At 43.8% G+C, this 14,715-nt stretch overlaps 1 protein-coding gene across 1 annotated transcript; it reads left to right on the forward strand.

Annotated features, from left to right (window-relative positions):
- Positions 1-5,692: 5,692 nt before the first annotated feature.
- Positions 5,693-12,312, forward strand: ercc4 (excision repair cross-complementation group 4). The gene is made up of 11 exons (XM_029764894.1): positions 5,693-6,178; positions 6,461-6,641; positions 6,896-7,091; positions 7,228-7,435; positions 9,221-9,401; positions 9,580-9,705; positions 9,909-10,013; positions 10,160-10,736; positions 10,845-10,937; positions 11,039-11,151; positions 11,280-12,312. Exons 1-11 carry the CDS (start codon positions 6,002-6,004, stop codon positions 12,011-12,013), a joined length of 2,691 nt encoding a protein of 896 aa, XP_029620754.1. The 5' UTR covers positions 5,693-6,001; the 3' UTR covers positions 12,014-12,312.
- Positions 12,313-14,715: the final 2,403 nt, after the last annotated feature.

A 14,715-nucleotide genomic window follows, 5' to 3' on the forward strand; every position in this document is an offset into this window, starting at 1 on the left:
ATCCCTTCAACAATGCTAATTAATCACACTATCTTTTCCCACACTGGATACATCAGCCCTGGCTCCCCTCTTCAATTAGATTTACCTTCATACTGCAATGTTAGTGTTTGAATTAAGTGGAATTACCCAGGAATACTAATGTTTTAAATCCTCCTTAGCCTTTGACTCATCGTGTATCAGCCGCTTGACAGCTATCAGGGATTTAACATGCTGTGTTGTGGGGTTTTATATAGTATGTTACCCAAAAATATGCCACAGATATTAGCAGGAGCTTCCCTGTGGGTTGGAACCCTAGTCAGTCAGTTCTGTGTTCCAACTCAGAGCAGTGGAATGATTCCATTATTCTGTAGATTCTTTCCGAGTTCCGTCAGAGGATTTTTCTGTCCCTGAATGGTCTCCTTTAGAATCTCCAGATGGTTATTAAAACCAAAGAGTAATGGGGCAGAAGTGAAGAGGCAAAGGAGAAAATGAGGATATCTGGTGGAAGGAAGAAGAGAGAAGAGAAGGAGGGGCGGAAGGGCTATTGTTCTCTGCCTTCTCCATCCTCTCCTACATGATAGGGCTTGATTTTCAAAAGGAAGCTTTGTTATAAAATGGGTCCAAAGAGAGATGACATAGGGACCCAAGTTGAAACACACATTCAACATTTTCCTAGAGCTGGTTGATTCGTCCTGAGAGGAGAGTGACTGTGGAAATATGTAAATGTTCCCTGATACTCTCCCTGAGCGTCTTGCCTCACCCTCACCCCCACCACACACACTCTCCCCCATTGTAATGAGTCATTGACAAACTGTAGTGTGTAAAGTGGCTCCCATGTAATCCATCATTGCTAACACCCTCCAAACCTTCCCACTCTTGTCTCTTTTTCAGTCTGTCTCTCTGTTCAACTCTGTCTGTCTCGCCATCTCTCTGTGTGTCTGTCTGTCTCTCTGTCTCGTATGTGGCAAGCCTTACTGAATTATTCATACAATATGCTTTCTGATTAGTCCCATCACTGCAGTATTTCAACACTCACTATATGTATATTCCTTTTTTTCTGACTGGTTTTTCTTTCTCTCCCCTATTCTATGCCCCCAAACACCATATTTCATTCTCCTTATTGTCATTCACTGTCGCACAGATTTGCTAAACTGGATGTGACAGGGGAGAAGCTTGTTCATGCCTCTTATAAAGCCATACATTTGGTTTAATGGACATTTCTCTTCCCTTTCCATTTTCTCTCTCTCCGGTTTTCATGCATTTGTCTTGACCATGAGGATGCTTCTTTTAGTAAGATGTTTTATTTTAGTTTGTCACAGGAATTCAAGGGCTACCATTTGCATATACAGTACCAGTCAAAGGTTTGGACACACCTACTCATCAAAGACATCAAAACTATAAAATAACACATATGGAATCATGTAGTAACCAAAAAAGTTGTAAACAAATCAAAATATATTCTATTTGAGACTCTTCAAAGTAGCCACCCTTTGCCTTGATGACAGCTTTGCACACTCTTGGCATTCTCTCAACCAGCTTCACCTGGAATGCTTTTCCAACAGTCTTGAAGGAGTTCCCACATATGCTGAGCACTTGTTGCCTGCTTTTCCTTTACTCTGCGGTCCTGTAGGCCAGGTCATCTGATGTAGCACTCCATCACTCTCCTTGGTCAAATAGCCCTTACACAACCTGGAAGTGTGTTTTGGGTCATTTACCTGTTGAAAAACAAATTATAGTCCCACTAAGCGCAAACCAGATGGGATGGCGTATTGCTGCAGAATGCTGTGGTAGCCATGCTGGTTAAGTGTGCCTTGAATTCTAAATAAATCACTGCCAGTGTCACCAGCAAAGCACCCCCACGCATCACACCTCCTCCTCCATGCTTCACGGTGGGAACCACACATGCGGAGGTTATCCGTTCACCCCCCCCCCCCCAATTATCTGGGCTGCAATCTGAGGTGCAGTTAACTAATGAACTCATCCTCTGCAGCAGCGGTAACTCTGGGTCTTCCTTTCCTGTGGCGGTCCTCATCAAATAAAAATGTATTTGTCACTTGCGCCGAATACAACAGGTAACCTTACAGTGAAATGCTTACCTACAAGCCCTTAACCAACAATGCAGTTTTAAGAAAAATGCCAACAAAAAAAGAAATAAAAGTAACAAATAATTAAAGAGAGACAGTTTTATCATAGCGCTTGATGGTTTTTGCGACAGCACTTGAAGAAACTTTCAAAGTTCTTGAAATGTTCCATATTGACTGACCTTCATGTCTTAAAGTAATGATGGACTGTTGTTTCTCTTTGCTTATTTGAGCTGTTCTTGACATAATATGGACTTGGTCTTTTACCAAATAGGGCTATCTTCTGTATACCACCCTGACCTTGTCACAACACAACTGATTAACTTTTAACAAGGCACACCTGTTAATTGAAATGCATTCCAAGTGACTACCTCATGAAGTTGGTTGAGAGAATGCCAAGAGTGTGCAAAGCTGTCATCAAGGCAAAGGCAAAGGGTGGCTACTTTGAAGAATCTCAAATATAAATTATATTTTGTTTAGTTTAACACTTTTTTGGTTATTACATGATTCCATATGTGTTATTTCATCGTTTTGATGTCTTCACTATTATTCTACAATGTAGAAAATGGTAAGAATAAAGAAAAACCCTTGAATGAGTAGGTGTGTCCAAACTTTTGACTGGTACTGTATATGTGCAAATGGTAGCCCTTGAAAAGTAAGTATCTTAGTTTTTTGGTAATCAGCTCCTGTTTACATAAACAAAGCAATTAACTTGGAGTGTATCATTGTTTCCCAGCAGCTACTCTCAGGCTGCCTGACTTGTTTGAGCAGCCTAACTCTGCCAATATGCTTTCTCCTCATCTATATTTTAGTGTACAGAGAAAGCAATAAGCTCAATGAATGAATTATAGGGACTTGTTTTTGGTTTGTAGGCTACCATTGTTGAACCAGAGAGGGAGAGTCACTGTGCTTGATACTGTATGTCACTGTGCCCTGAAAAAGTGGGCTGCTTGAAAATTCTAAATCTTCTGTCCTATTTTTCTTTTTTAGCCCTCTCTCTCTCTTTCTCTCCCTCTCTGTCTCTCTCTCTCCTTCTCTCTACATGAAACATCTACTATAAGTAGCCCAGTATATTTTGGTTCCTTTATCTAACAATGCTCTGCCTATTCAAGACCTACACATCTCTCCTTCTCTGTTGCTCTCATAGAAATGACATCCGATGATCCATTTCTTCACAGGTACTATACATGAAGAAACCTAAAAATTCCCCAGGCATTAGTCATAATGCCTTATAATAACTAGACAGATCTGGAGGCAATACAGTTATAATAGTCCTCAAGACTTGGGGTGCTTCCAAAATGGTTCGCTATTCCCTATATAGAGCACTGTTTGACCAGAGACCTATCAACCCCGGTCAAAAGTAGTGCACTATATAGGGAATAGGATGCCATTTGGGACACACACATTTTCAGACACCCGTTTTAAATGTCTTCCAGTCATATGTGGAGGAAATAATGTAAAATGCCCTATAAAAACCAGCCAGTTCTGAAGGCCATACAGTTATCAGACTTGTAGAGCAGTAGACACCCGTTTTAGCCATCTCCCACAGCTGCGACCTTCCTAATGAGGGTTGGAGGGGAGTGCTGCTGCTGTTTACTCCATCTCTCTGTCTCTCTCTCCCTCTCTCTCTAGTCATCATTAAATATCCTCTTACTTCCCCCTCCAGCCTGCGTGACTTACATTTTAAGCTGTTCCCGTGTCATTTACACTGGCACACAATCAGTAATGATGTCAGGAAACTGCAAGGTACGAGCTGACAAATAGTATTTTTTTTACTCATCCTATAGGGAGATAAATTTGAGTGGAAAATGGATGTGATAGATGCATCTATCACATCCATTTGCATCTATAACATCCCCTGGGACCTGGGGACCTATACAGTCATAAGTAGCATGTTTATGGATCATTTGATCCCACTTCATGAAACAGGAAGGGAAATGTAATCAAGATGTGATCAGCTGCCTAGTTTTCCCTAGTCTTTCTGTCTCTTTAATCCTAATCACTTTTTGCTCTCATCAAACCCTCATCAAGTCTCGTCATGTTTGACATTACACACTTGAATACATCCTCAGAACAGGAAAAGGGTTTTTAGAGAAGTGCAGACTGTAAACATTAGAGTTCTACAGTACATCGTGGAACAAAGCAGTAGACTAGAGAACTATGGAGATTGAGCAACAGTAAAACAGTGCTCTAGTGCTCTCTAAAGGCCATTCTGGAACAGGGCATGACTTCTCTTACTTTACATACTGTATGCTTTCTATACACATTGCTTACATTGCCTGCTGCTGTATGACCTGGAATCAACACTGAATAGTGATGAAATGGAGTGATATTCAGTTTAGTTTCCAGGTTAACTGCTGACTGAAGCTGACTGAAGTTCAATGATGTCGTGCGAGAGAAGGATCTCCTGCCAGAAGAGGCCCACAATGACAGTGATGTAACAGACTTTTAGGGCAGTCAGGCAGCAGATAGTTTGTTTACCCTGGAGGATCATATGTTTGACTGCACCACGGAGATTAACCTATTGAAACATTGATGCCTGTGATCCATTGAGGTATTCCACAAGCACGGTTTAAGCCTCACACCTGCCTAAGTTCCGTCTCTGTGGCCACTTCACTTTAAGAAAAACAAGAGAAAGGAACTATCTATTTCTGTGTTGTTAAGTGGAAGTGCTTCACAGCTATTTACCCATATTTTATGGTGGAGGTGAAACAAACTGACTATTCTGAGGATAAATCATTTTCTGTAGGTCTCACCGTGCACCAAAATGTGAATACCGGTACGAATGTAAATATTAAAGCATGTAAATGCAGGTCACAGTGTTAAATAGCTACAGTACTGAGGTGAGTCATGTCAACAACATCTCCATCTGACTAGGAGAGCCAGGGTTGGAGGAGCAAGAGCTGTGTGTGTGTGTGTGTGTGTGTGTGTGTGTGTGTTTGTGGGGGGGGGGGGGGGGGGGGGGGGGTGTTTGTGCTGTCTGAAGCAGACAGAACCCTCCCCCACTCCTTATCCTCCTCCTCCAGTGCCATTTACAAGCCTGTCCTGTTCTGAGCTACGATTACACACTGCCTCTTCACTGATTATGGAGAAACGTGGGTTGGCAGGACATAGCACAGAACATAGCCCGACTGGGTACAATTTAGCAGCACAACATACACACTTATGCAACCACTCTACCTTGTCATTGTCTTTTCACTGCTGTGTTCCCCTATGCCTCACCAGAGGAATCATTTGTGTTTTGTTATTGGTAAATATTGTAGATTTTGTCAGCTGATTGCATTTCCCTGCTGGCTCTCAAAATCCCCTGAAGGTGGACACTATGCATGATAATAAGGTGGGTTGTACAGTACATCACAGGTGGCTGGTGGTACCTTAATTATGGAGGACAGGCTCATTGTAATTGCTGGAACGAAATGAATGGGATGGTATCAAACACATCAAACACGTGATTTTCATGAGTTTGATACCAATCTATTTACTCCATCCAAGACATTTATGAGCCGTCCTCCTCTCACTAGGCTCCTGTGCGGTACATGTCCAGTATGTATGATGGATAATGTACACATTCCTACTGTATATAGTTACTATTCCACTACAGCAGATGGCGCTAAAGATCCTGTAGCTTGTTCCCGCTTCACCGTTACGGTGACCGGATATGCGATTTCCAAAACATTGGTGGGATGTGCAGGCTAATACAATGAAGCTCCGAATAACTCCTAATTTATGCACCTGTGGTTACTTTCTTACAACTGATGATATGCAGGTATACCGAAAGCAGGTTTAGTTAGCAAACAAGTTAAATGTATTTTCTTTACCGACTCGTTCTTGCATAATACTTCCATGTTGTATAGCTAGCAAGCTAGATAGCATTCAAGCTATATTGTCTGACTGACTGAGCAACATTATTACGGACAACAACTCACAGTACACGGAGGGAGATGGCTGGTCAACTACTTGAGTTTGAGACGGAGATGTTCCTGAGTTTGTTTGGCTCGGACGGGCTGCTGGTGACTGCGGAGGGCATGGGGATAGACCGCATCCTGCTGCAGTTCATGCGGGTGTACTCCGAGGAGGGGAGTCTGGTGCTGCTGCTGAACACTACCACGCCCGAGCAGGTGGGTGAATAATAGCGGTGCTAGGGGAACGAATGGTCAGGGGCCCAGTTCAGGAGGGGGCAACGTTACACAACGATCATAGGCGGCTACTTGTCATCACCTGCTTGACTTTCAAGCTTGTATCAGGAGGGCTTCAGCTATGATGGAGATCTTGGTTGCAGATCTTGCATGAAACGAACTCTAGGTGAAGTTTGAGTAACGTTACATGTCTTTCTATGTAGAACGTTTGTAACAGTAACCAATAACCCATGTTCCTATTTGTGCTTCTATTTCCTCTGCTAGGAGTTCTTCACAGAGCAGCTGCGAGCTGAGGGAGTGAGCCACCTGCCCCAGACAGTGACCAGTGATGTCCAGAGTACAGAGCGCTACGAAGTTTATACACAGGGAGGGGTCCTGTTCGTCACCAGCCGTATCCTAGTGGTGGACTTCCTCACTGACAGGATACCTGCACACCTCATCTCGGGTCAGTATATAGTGTAGGCAAAACTAGAGTTTTGACATACCAGTTATGTTATATTAGTATGGATAATGGTACCAAACGGTCCTGGATACAAATCAGACTGGGATGGGTGAAAATAATGCCCTACGATGGAGTTGCTCAAAAGGACACTCGTATTGCTCTCTCTGTCTAAGCACTATCCTTTCTCTGTTTGTGCTGCTTCACTTTATTTATTTACCTTGTTTACATCGACCCACAACTTTCTCTGTTTTCCCCAGGTATACTGGTGTACCGGGCTCATAAGATAATTGAGTCTTGCCAGGAGGCCTTCATCTTGAGACTGTTCAGACAGAAGAATAAGACAGGCTTCATCAAGGCCTTCACAGACAAGGCCACCTCCTTCTCCTCAGGCTTCTGTCAGGTGGAGAGAGTCATGAGGAACCTCTTTGTCAAGAAACTTTTCCTCTGGCCCAGGTAGGTGGGGGAGCCCATTTTATGACATTTTTTACTCCTTTGTGTGGTAACTTCTTGGATTATTGATGATGATGGATAGTTCTCTCTCTCTGCTTCCACCTCTCTCTTTTTCTCTCTGTCTCCCCGCCTCTCTCAGATTCCAGGCGTCAGTGAACTCAGTTTTGGACAGACACAAGCCAGAGGTGGTGGAGCTGCATGTGTCTCTGACCCCGGCCATGAGGGCCATCCAGAGCTCTGTCCTGGACATCATGAACGCCTGTCTGAAGGAGCTGAAGCGCTACAACCCCACGCTGGAGGCAGAGGACCTCTCCCTGGAGAATACCCTTGGGAATGCCTTCGAAAAGGTCAGACTTGTAGGCTACATAGGAATTAAGCATCAATACCCACTGGAGTAAACTAACTACAACTTCTTGCAGTTCAGCAATAACTATTGTATACATAACACAACTCAACGTGAATGTACATTTAGTGTTCTTCATATTAGCGTTAGTGATATAAAAATATGACTGCACACTGCTCGTCTCCAGACTAGAGGTCGACCGATTCTGATTTTTCAACGCCTATACCGATTATTGGAGGACCAAAAAAAAGCCAATACCGATTAGTCGGCCGATTTGTATATATTTGTAATAATGACAATTACAACAATACTGAATGAACACTTTTATTTTAACTTAATATAATACATCAATAAAATCTATTTAGTCTCAAATAAATAATGAAACATGTTCAATTTGGTTTAAATAATGCAAAAACAAGTGTTGGAGAAGAAAGTAAAAGTGTAATATTTGCCATGTAAAAAAGCTAACGTTTAAGTTCCTTGCTCAGAACATAAGAACATATGAAAGCTGGTGGTTCCTTTTAACATAAGTCTTCAATATTCCCAGGTAAGAAGTTTTAGGTTGTAGTTATTATAGGAATTATAGGACTATTTCTCTCTATACCATTTGTATTTCATATACATTTGACTATTGGATGTTCTTATAGGCACTATAGTATTGCCAGCCTAATATCGGGAGTTGATAGGCTTGAAGTCATAAACAGCGTAATGCTTTAAGCACAGCGAAGAGCTGCTGGAAAATGCAGGAAAGTGCTGTTTGAATGAATGCTTACGAGCCTGCTGCTAACTACCACAGCTCAGTCAGACTGCTCTATCAAATATCAAATCATATACTTAATTATAATATAATAACACACAGAAATGCGAGCCTTAGGTCATTAATATGGTCAAATCCGGAAACTATCATTTCGAAAACAAAACGTTTATTCTTTCAGTGAAATACGGAACCGTTCCGTATTTTATCTAACGGGTGGCATCCCTAAGTCTAAATATTTCTGTTACATTGCACAACCTTTAATGTTATGTCATAATTATGTACAATTCTGGCAAATTAATTACGGTTTTTGTTAGGAAGAAATGGTCTTTACACAGTTCGCAACGAGCCAGGCAGCCCAAACTGCTGCATATACCCTGACTCTGCTTGCACAGAACGCAAGAGAAGTGACACAATTTCCCTAGTTAAAAAAAATTCACGTTAGCAGGCAATATTAACTAAATATGCAGGTTTAAAAATATATACTTGTGTATTGATTTTAAGAAAGGCATTGATGTTTATGGTTAGGTACACATTGGTGCAACGACAGTGCTATTTTTCGCAAATGCGCTTGTTAAATCATCACCCGTTTGGCGAAGTAGGCTGTGATTCGATTATAAATTAACAGGCACCGCATCGATTATATGCAACGCAGGACAAGCCAGATAACTACACATGGTTGATGATATTACTAGTTTAACTAGTGATTATGTTAAGATTGATTGTTTTTTATAAGATAAGTTTAATGCTAGCTAGCAATTTACCTTGGCTCCTTGCTGCACTCGCGTAACAGGTAGTCAGCCTGCCATGCAGTCTCCTCATGGAGTGCAATGTAATCGGCCATAATCGGTGTCCAAAAATGCCGATTACCGATTGTTATGAAAACTTGAAATCGGCCCTAATTAATCGGCCATTCTGATTAATCGGTCGACCTCTACTCCAGACATTACTTAAATCAAGGCATTCACTGTACTCTATTGACCACTTGCAGATTTCCTCTCATATTCCTGTTTGTTGTGCCTGTTTGACCCCCAGACCATCCGTCACTACCTGGACCCTCTGTGGCACCAGCTGGGAGCCAAGACCAAGTCTCTGGTCCAGGACCTGAAAATCTTACGTACTCTGCTGCTCTACCTCACCCAGTATGACTGTGTCACCTTCCTCAACCTCCTCGAGTCACTCCGCTCCAGCCAGAAACACTTTGGAAGCAACTCTGGTAAGAAGTTGTAAGAACTGTCCTTGGCGAGTAAGAGAATATGAATAGCTAACTGCATTGCTTAGTTTCATTGGAGAGCTATCATATTAAGGTCTCTGTGTTTCCCCTTCCATTATGTTGGTAGCCCTAGATGCTGATTCAAGGAAAAATGTCACTTGACTGTGGTTCATTTCAACAGGCTGGTTGTTCCTGGACTCCAGCACCTCCATGTTTATTAACGCCAGGAGTCGGGTGTACTGCATTCCTGAGTCCAAGAAGAAACTCAAGGTGGGAGCTGACACAGAAAAACAGCAAAGCACTTCAGGTAACTAACTGCTCTCAAAATATACATTCAAGCACAGTCTCTATGGCTATATTATATGTAATTCTATTTCTTTCAGAGGAAGAGCTTCATGAACATTTCGCTACACCCGCGATAACATCTGCAAAAAATGTGTATGCGAACAATACAATTTAATTTTATGCTTTCTGGAGCTGAGGAAAATTATTTTTGTGTGTCTGCCCCAGAGGTGAAGAGGGTGCTGGTGCTGGAGCAGAACCCAAAGTGGGAGGCTCTGACAGAGGTGCTGCAGGAGATAGAGAAGGAGAACAAGAGCTCTGAACTCAAACCAGGTCAGCCACTAGCAGATTACAATCTAGATAAAGTATTGTATATGGACACAGAAAGCGTAACATATTCCTACCAAAGCTATGACATGCGTTGGTAAACTGTTCAGTCCTAGGTGGTCAATCTCACTATTCTTTGTCTGATTCCCCAGGCCACATCTTGATCTGTGCCAGTGATGACAGAACCTGTGCTCAGCTTCATGAGTACATCAGTCGTGGCTCAGACTCCCTACTCAATAGACTCTACGCTCGCACCATTGGCAAAAGAGATGCCCTGTTCGACCCAGACGCACACAAACAACAGGGCCAGGGTTGGTCCAGGAAACAACAGCCTGAGAAAGAGACCAAAGGCAAAAAAGCCAAAGGGAAGGTGGCAACCAAGCCAAACTCAAAGAGTAAAAAGAGGCCGTCTCTGACCCTGACTCAAATGGTTGGCAACAGAGAGGGGGATGAGGGAGAAGTGATGGGCAGCAGTGGGGATGAGGGAGGCCTGTTGGAAAAGGAGGAGGAGGAGGAGCTAAAGTTAGACTTGTCGTCTGACGCCTACTACGGTGTTCTGAAAGAGCCATTGACGGTTATCCACCCTCTGAGGGGTTGCACTGACCCCTACAGTCTGACGCGGGTACTGCACGAGGTGGAGCCCAGTTTCGTGGTGCTTTATGACGCCGAGCTCAGCTTTGTTCGTCAGCTGGAGATTTACAAAGCCTCCAGACCGGGGAAACCACTGAGGTAATCAAACAAAACCTTTATCCCCTTATTCATTTTACACAGATCTTGTGAATTACATGTTTTTTTCCCAGATGAAGTCACTCATGAAGCATTTACTCCTCCTCTCAGGGTGTACTTCCTGATCTATGGTGGCTCCACAGAGGAGCAGAGGTACCTGACTGGTCTGGCTAAAGAGAAACAAGCCTTTGAACACCTCATCAGGTCAGACATCTGCTGCATTATATTATGATCATCCTGCAGTTTCCATACCATGTGTTAGTTTGTGAGCTGTGCTGACTGACTGGGTGTCTGTGTGATTGCAGGGAGAAGGCCACTATGGTGGTTCCTGAGGAGAGAGAGGGAAGAGAAGACACCAACCTGGATCTGAGCAGGAGTCAGGAGCCTGCTTACTCTACCACCAACACACGCAAAGCAGGTAAGTGATGTGATGACATTTTATCTGATTCATTACACTGTGGGCAGCTTAGGTCTTACAGTCCACATCATCTATCTGAGTCTGATTGGTTGATGTAATTTAAAGTTATGTCATGTTTCTACAATCAGGGGGCCAGGAGCAGCCCAAGGAGCCATCCCGTGTGATTGTGGACATGCGTGAGTTCCGCAGTGAGCTCCCGTCCCTCCTCCACCGGCGCGGCCTGGACATCGAGCCTGTCACCCTGGAGGTGGGTGATTACATCCTCACTGCCGACACCTGTGTGGAGCGCAAGAGCGTCAGTGACCTGATTGGCTCGCTTCAGAGCGGACGCCTCTACACCCAGTGCCTGTCCATGACGCGGTATTACCGGAAGCCCGTCCTGCTGATCGAGTTCGACTCGGCCAAGCCCTTTTCCCTGGTGGCCCGCACCGACTTCCGCCAGGAGATCTCAGCTAACGACGTCACCTCCAAGCTGACCCTCCTCACCCTGCACTTCCCCCGCCTCAGGATTCTTTGGTGCCCCTCCCCACACGCCACCGCAGAACTTTTCCAGGAGCTGAAGAAAGGTCGACCCGAGCCGGATGCCGCCGCCGCCCAGGCCATTACGGCCGAGTCGGACACGGTGGCAGAGTCAGTTGACCTCTTCAACCCTGGGCCATACGACTTCCTTCTTCGGATGCCAGGGGTTAATGCGAAGAACTACAGGGCTCTGGTTAAACACGCAGATAGCCTGGCACACCTAGCCAAACTGAGCCAGGAAAGGCTAGCACAGATTCTGGGGCATGCTGGCAATGGGAAGTCGCTCTATGAGTTCCTGCATAATACTGTGGACATCCCTGCCCCTGCACAGAAAAGTAAATAGTCATACACTTAAAAGGATCAGAGGCTGATATGTGATATCATGAATTTTCTAATTTTGTTATCGAACTTTGACTTTGTAAATCTTTGAATATGTAAATAGATGTTTTGCTTACATGAGCTATATTTAGGATCCTGCTGTGCTCTGTTGTGCTGTTGGATTTGATACTTGCAGTACTATAGTGGAAAACTGCTGATACAGAGAAGTCAGTAAGCAGAAAGTGTTTTAAATCAGGTGTGAAACATCCGGTCTGTGGGTGGTTTCATAAAAATAAAAACAATAAAATATATTTTTTTATTTTATTTTCTATTTCACCTTTATTTAACCAGGTAGGCTAGTTGAGAACAAGTTCTCATTTACAACTGCACCTGGCCAAGATAGAGCAAAGCAGTTCGACACATACAACAACACAGTTACACATGGAATAAACAAACATACAGTCAATAATACAGTAGAAAAAGTCTACAGTCGTGGCCAAACGTTTTGAGAAGGACACAAATATTAATTTTCACAAAGTCTGCTGCCTCAGTTTGTATGATGGCAAATTGCATATACTCCAGAATGTTATGAAGAGTGATCAGATGAATTGAAAAGTCCCTCTTTGCCATGCAAATGAACTGAATCCCCAAAAAACATTTCCACTGCATTTCAGCCCTGCACACAAAAGAACCAGCTGACATCATGTCAGTGATTCTCTCGTTAACACAGGTGTGAGTGTTGACGAGGACAAGGCTGGAGATCACTCTGTCATGCTGATTGAGTTCCAATAACAGACTGGAAGCTTCACAAGGAGGGTGGTGCTTGGAATCATTGTTCTTCCTCTGTCAACCATGGTTACCTGCAAGGAAACGTGCCGTCATTATTGCTTTGCACAAAAAGGGCTTCACAGGCAAGGATATTGCTGCCAGTAAGATTGCACCTAAATCAACCATTTATCGGATCATCAAGAACTTCAAGGAGAGCGGTTCAATTGTTGCGAAGAAGGCTTCAGGGCGCCCAAGAAAGTCCAGCAAGCGCCAGCAACGTCTCCTAGAGTTGATTCGGCTGCGGCATCGGAGCACCACCAGTACAGAGCTTGCTCAGGAATGGCAGCAAGCAGGTGTGAGTGCATCTGCATGCACAGTGAGGGGAAGACTTTTGGAGGATGGCCTGGTGTCAAGAAGGGCAGCAAAGAAGCCACTTCCCTCTGGGAAAAACATCAGGGACAGACTGATATTCTGTAAAAGGTACAGGGATTGGACTGCTGAGGACTGGGGTAAAGTCATTTTCTCTGATGAATCCCCTTTCCGATGTTTTGGGGCATCCGGAAAAAAGCTTGTCTGGAGAAGACAAGATGAGCGCTACCATCAGTCCTGTGTCATGCCAACAGTAAAGCATTCTGAGACCATGTGTGGGGTTGCTTCTCAGCCAAAGGAGTGGGCTCACTCACAATTTTGCCTAAGAACACAGCCATGAATAAAGAATGGTACCAACACATCCTCCGAGAGCAACTTCTCCCAACCATCCAGGAACAGTTTGGTGACGAACAATGCCTTTTCCAGCATGATGGAGCACCTTGCCATAAGGCAAAAGTGATAAGTGGCTCGGGGAACAAAACATAGAAATTTTGGGTCCATGGCCAGGAAACTCCCCAGACTTTAATCCCATTGAGAACTTGTGGTCAATCCTCAAGAGGCGGGTGGACAAACAAAAACCCACAAATTCTGACAAACTCCAAGCATTGATTATGCAAGAATGGGCTGCCATCAGTCAGGATGTGGCCCAGAAGTTAATTGACAGCATGCCAGGGCGGATTGCAGAGGTCTTGAAAAAGAAGGGTCAACACTGCAAATATTGACTCTTTGCATCAACTTCATGTAATTGTCAATAAAAGCCTTTGACACTTATGAAATGCTTGTATTATACTTCACTATTCCATAGTAACATCTGACAAAAATATCTAAAGACACTGAGGCAGCAGACTTTGGGAAAATGTATATTTGTGTCATCCTCAAATCTTTTGGCCACGACTCTATATACAGTGTGTGCAAATGAGATACGATAAGGGAGTTAAGGCAATAAATAGGCCATAGTGGTGAAGTAATTACAATATAGCAATTAAACACTGCAGTGATAGATGTGCAGAAGATGAATGCGCAAGTAGAGATACTGGGGTGCAAAGGAGCAAAATAAATACAGAATGGGGATGAGGTAATTGGATGGGCTATTTACAGATGGGCTACGTACTGGTGCAGTGATCTGTGAGCTGCTCTGACAGCTGGTGCTTAAAGTCAGTGAGGGAGATATGAGTCTCCAGCTTCAGGGATTTTTTGCAGTTCATTCCAGTCATTGGAAGCAGAGAACTGGAAGGAAAGGCGGCCAAAGGAGGAATTGGCTTTGGTGGTAACTAGTGAAATATACCTGCTGGGGCGTGTGCTACATGTGGGTGCTGCTATGGTGACCAATGAGCTGAGATAAGGCTGGGCTTTACCTAGCAGAGACTTATAGATGACCTGGAGCCAGTGGGTTTGGCGACGAGTATGACATGAGGGCCAGCCAACGAGAGCGTACAGGTCGCAGTGGTGGGTAGTATATGGGGCTTTGGTGACAAAATGGATGGCACTGTGATAGACTGCATCCAGTTAGCAGAGTAGAGTGTTGGAGGCTATTTTGTAAATGACATCGCCAAAGTCACGGATCGGTAGGGTAGTCAGTTTTACAAGGGT

Source organism: Salmo trutta, chromosome 10 (assembly GCF_901001165.1).
Source record: "Salmo trutta chromosome 10, fSalTru1.1, whole genome shotgun sequence".
Classification (NCBI taxonomy): Eukaryota; Metazoa; Chordata; class Actinopteri; order Salmoniformes; family Salmonidae; genus Salmo; species Salmo trutta.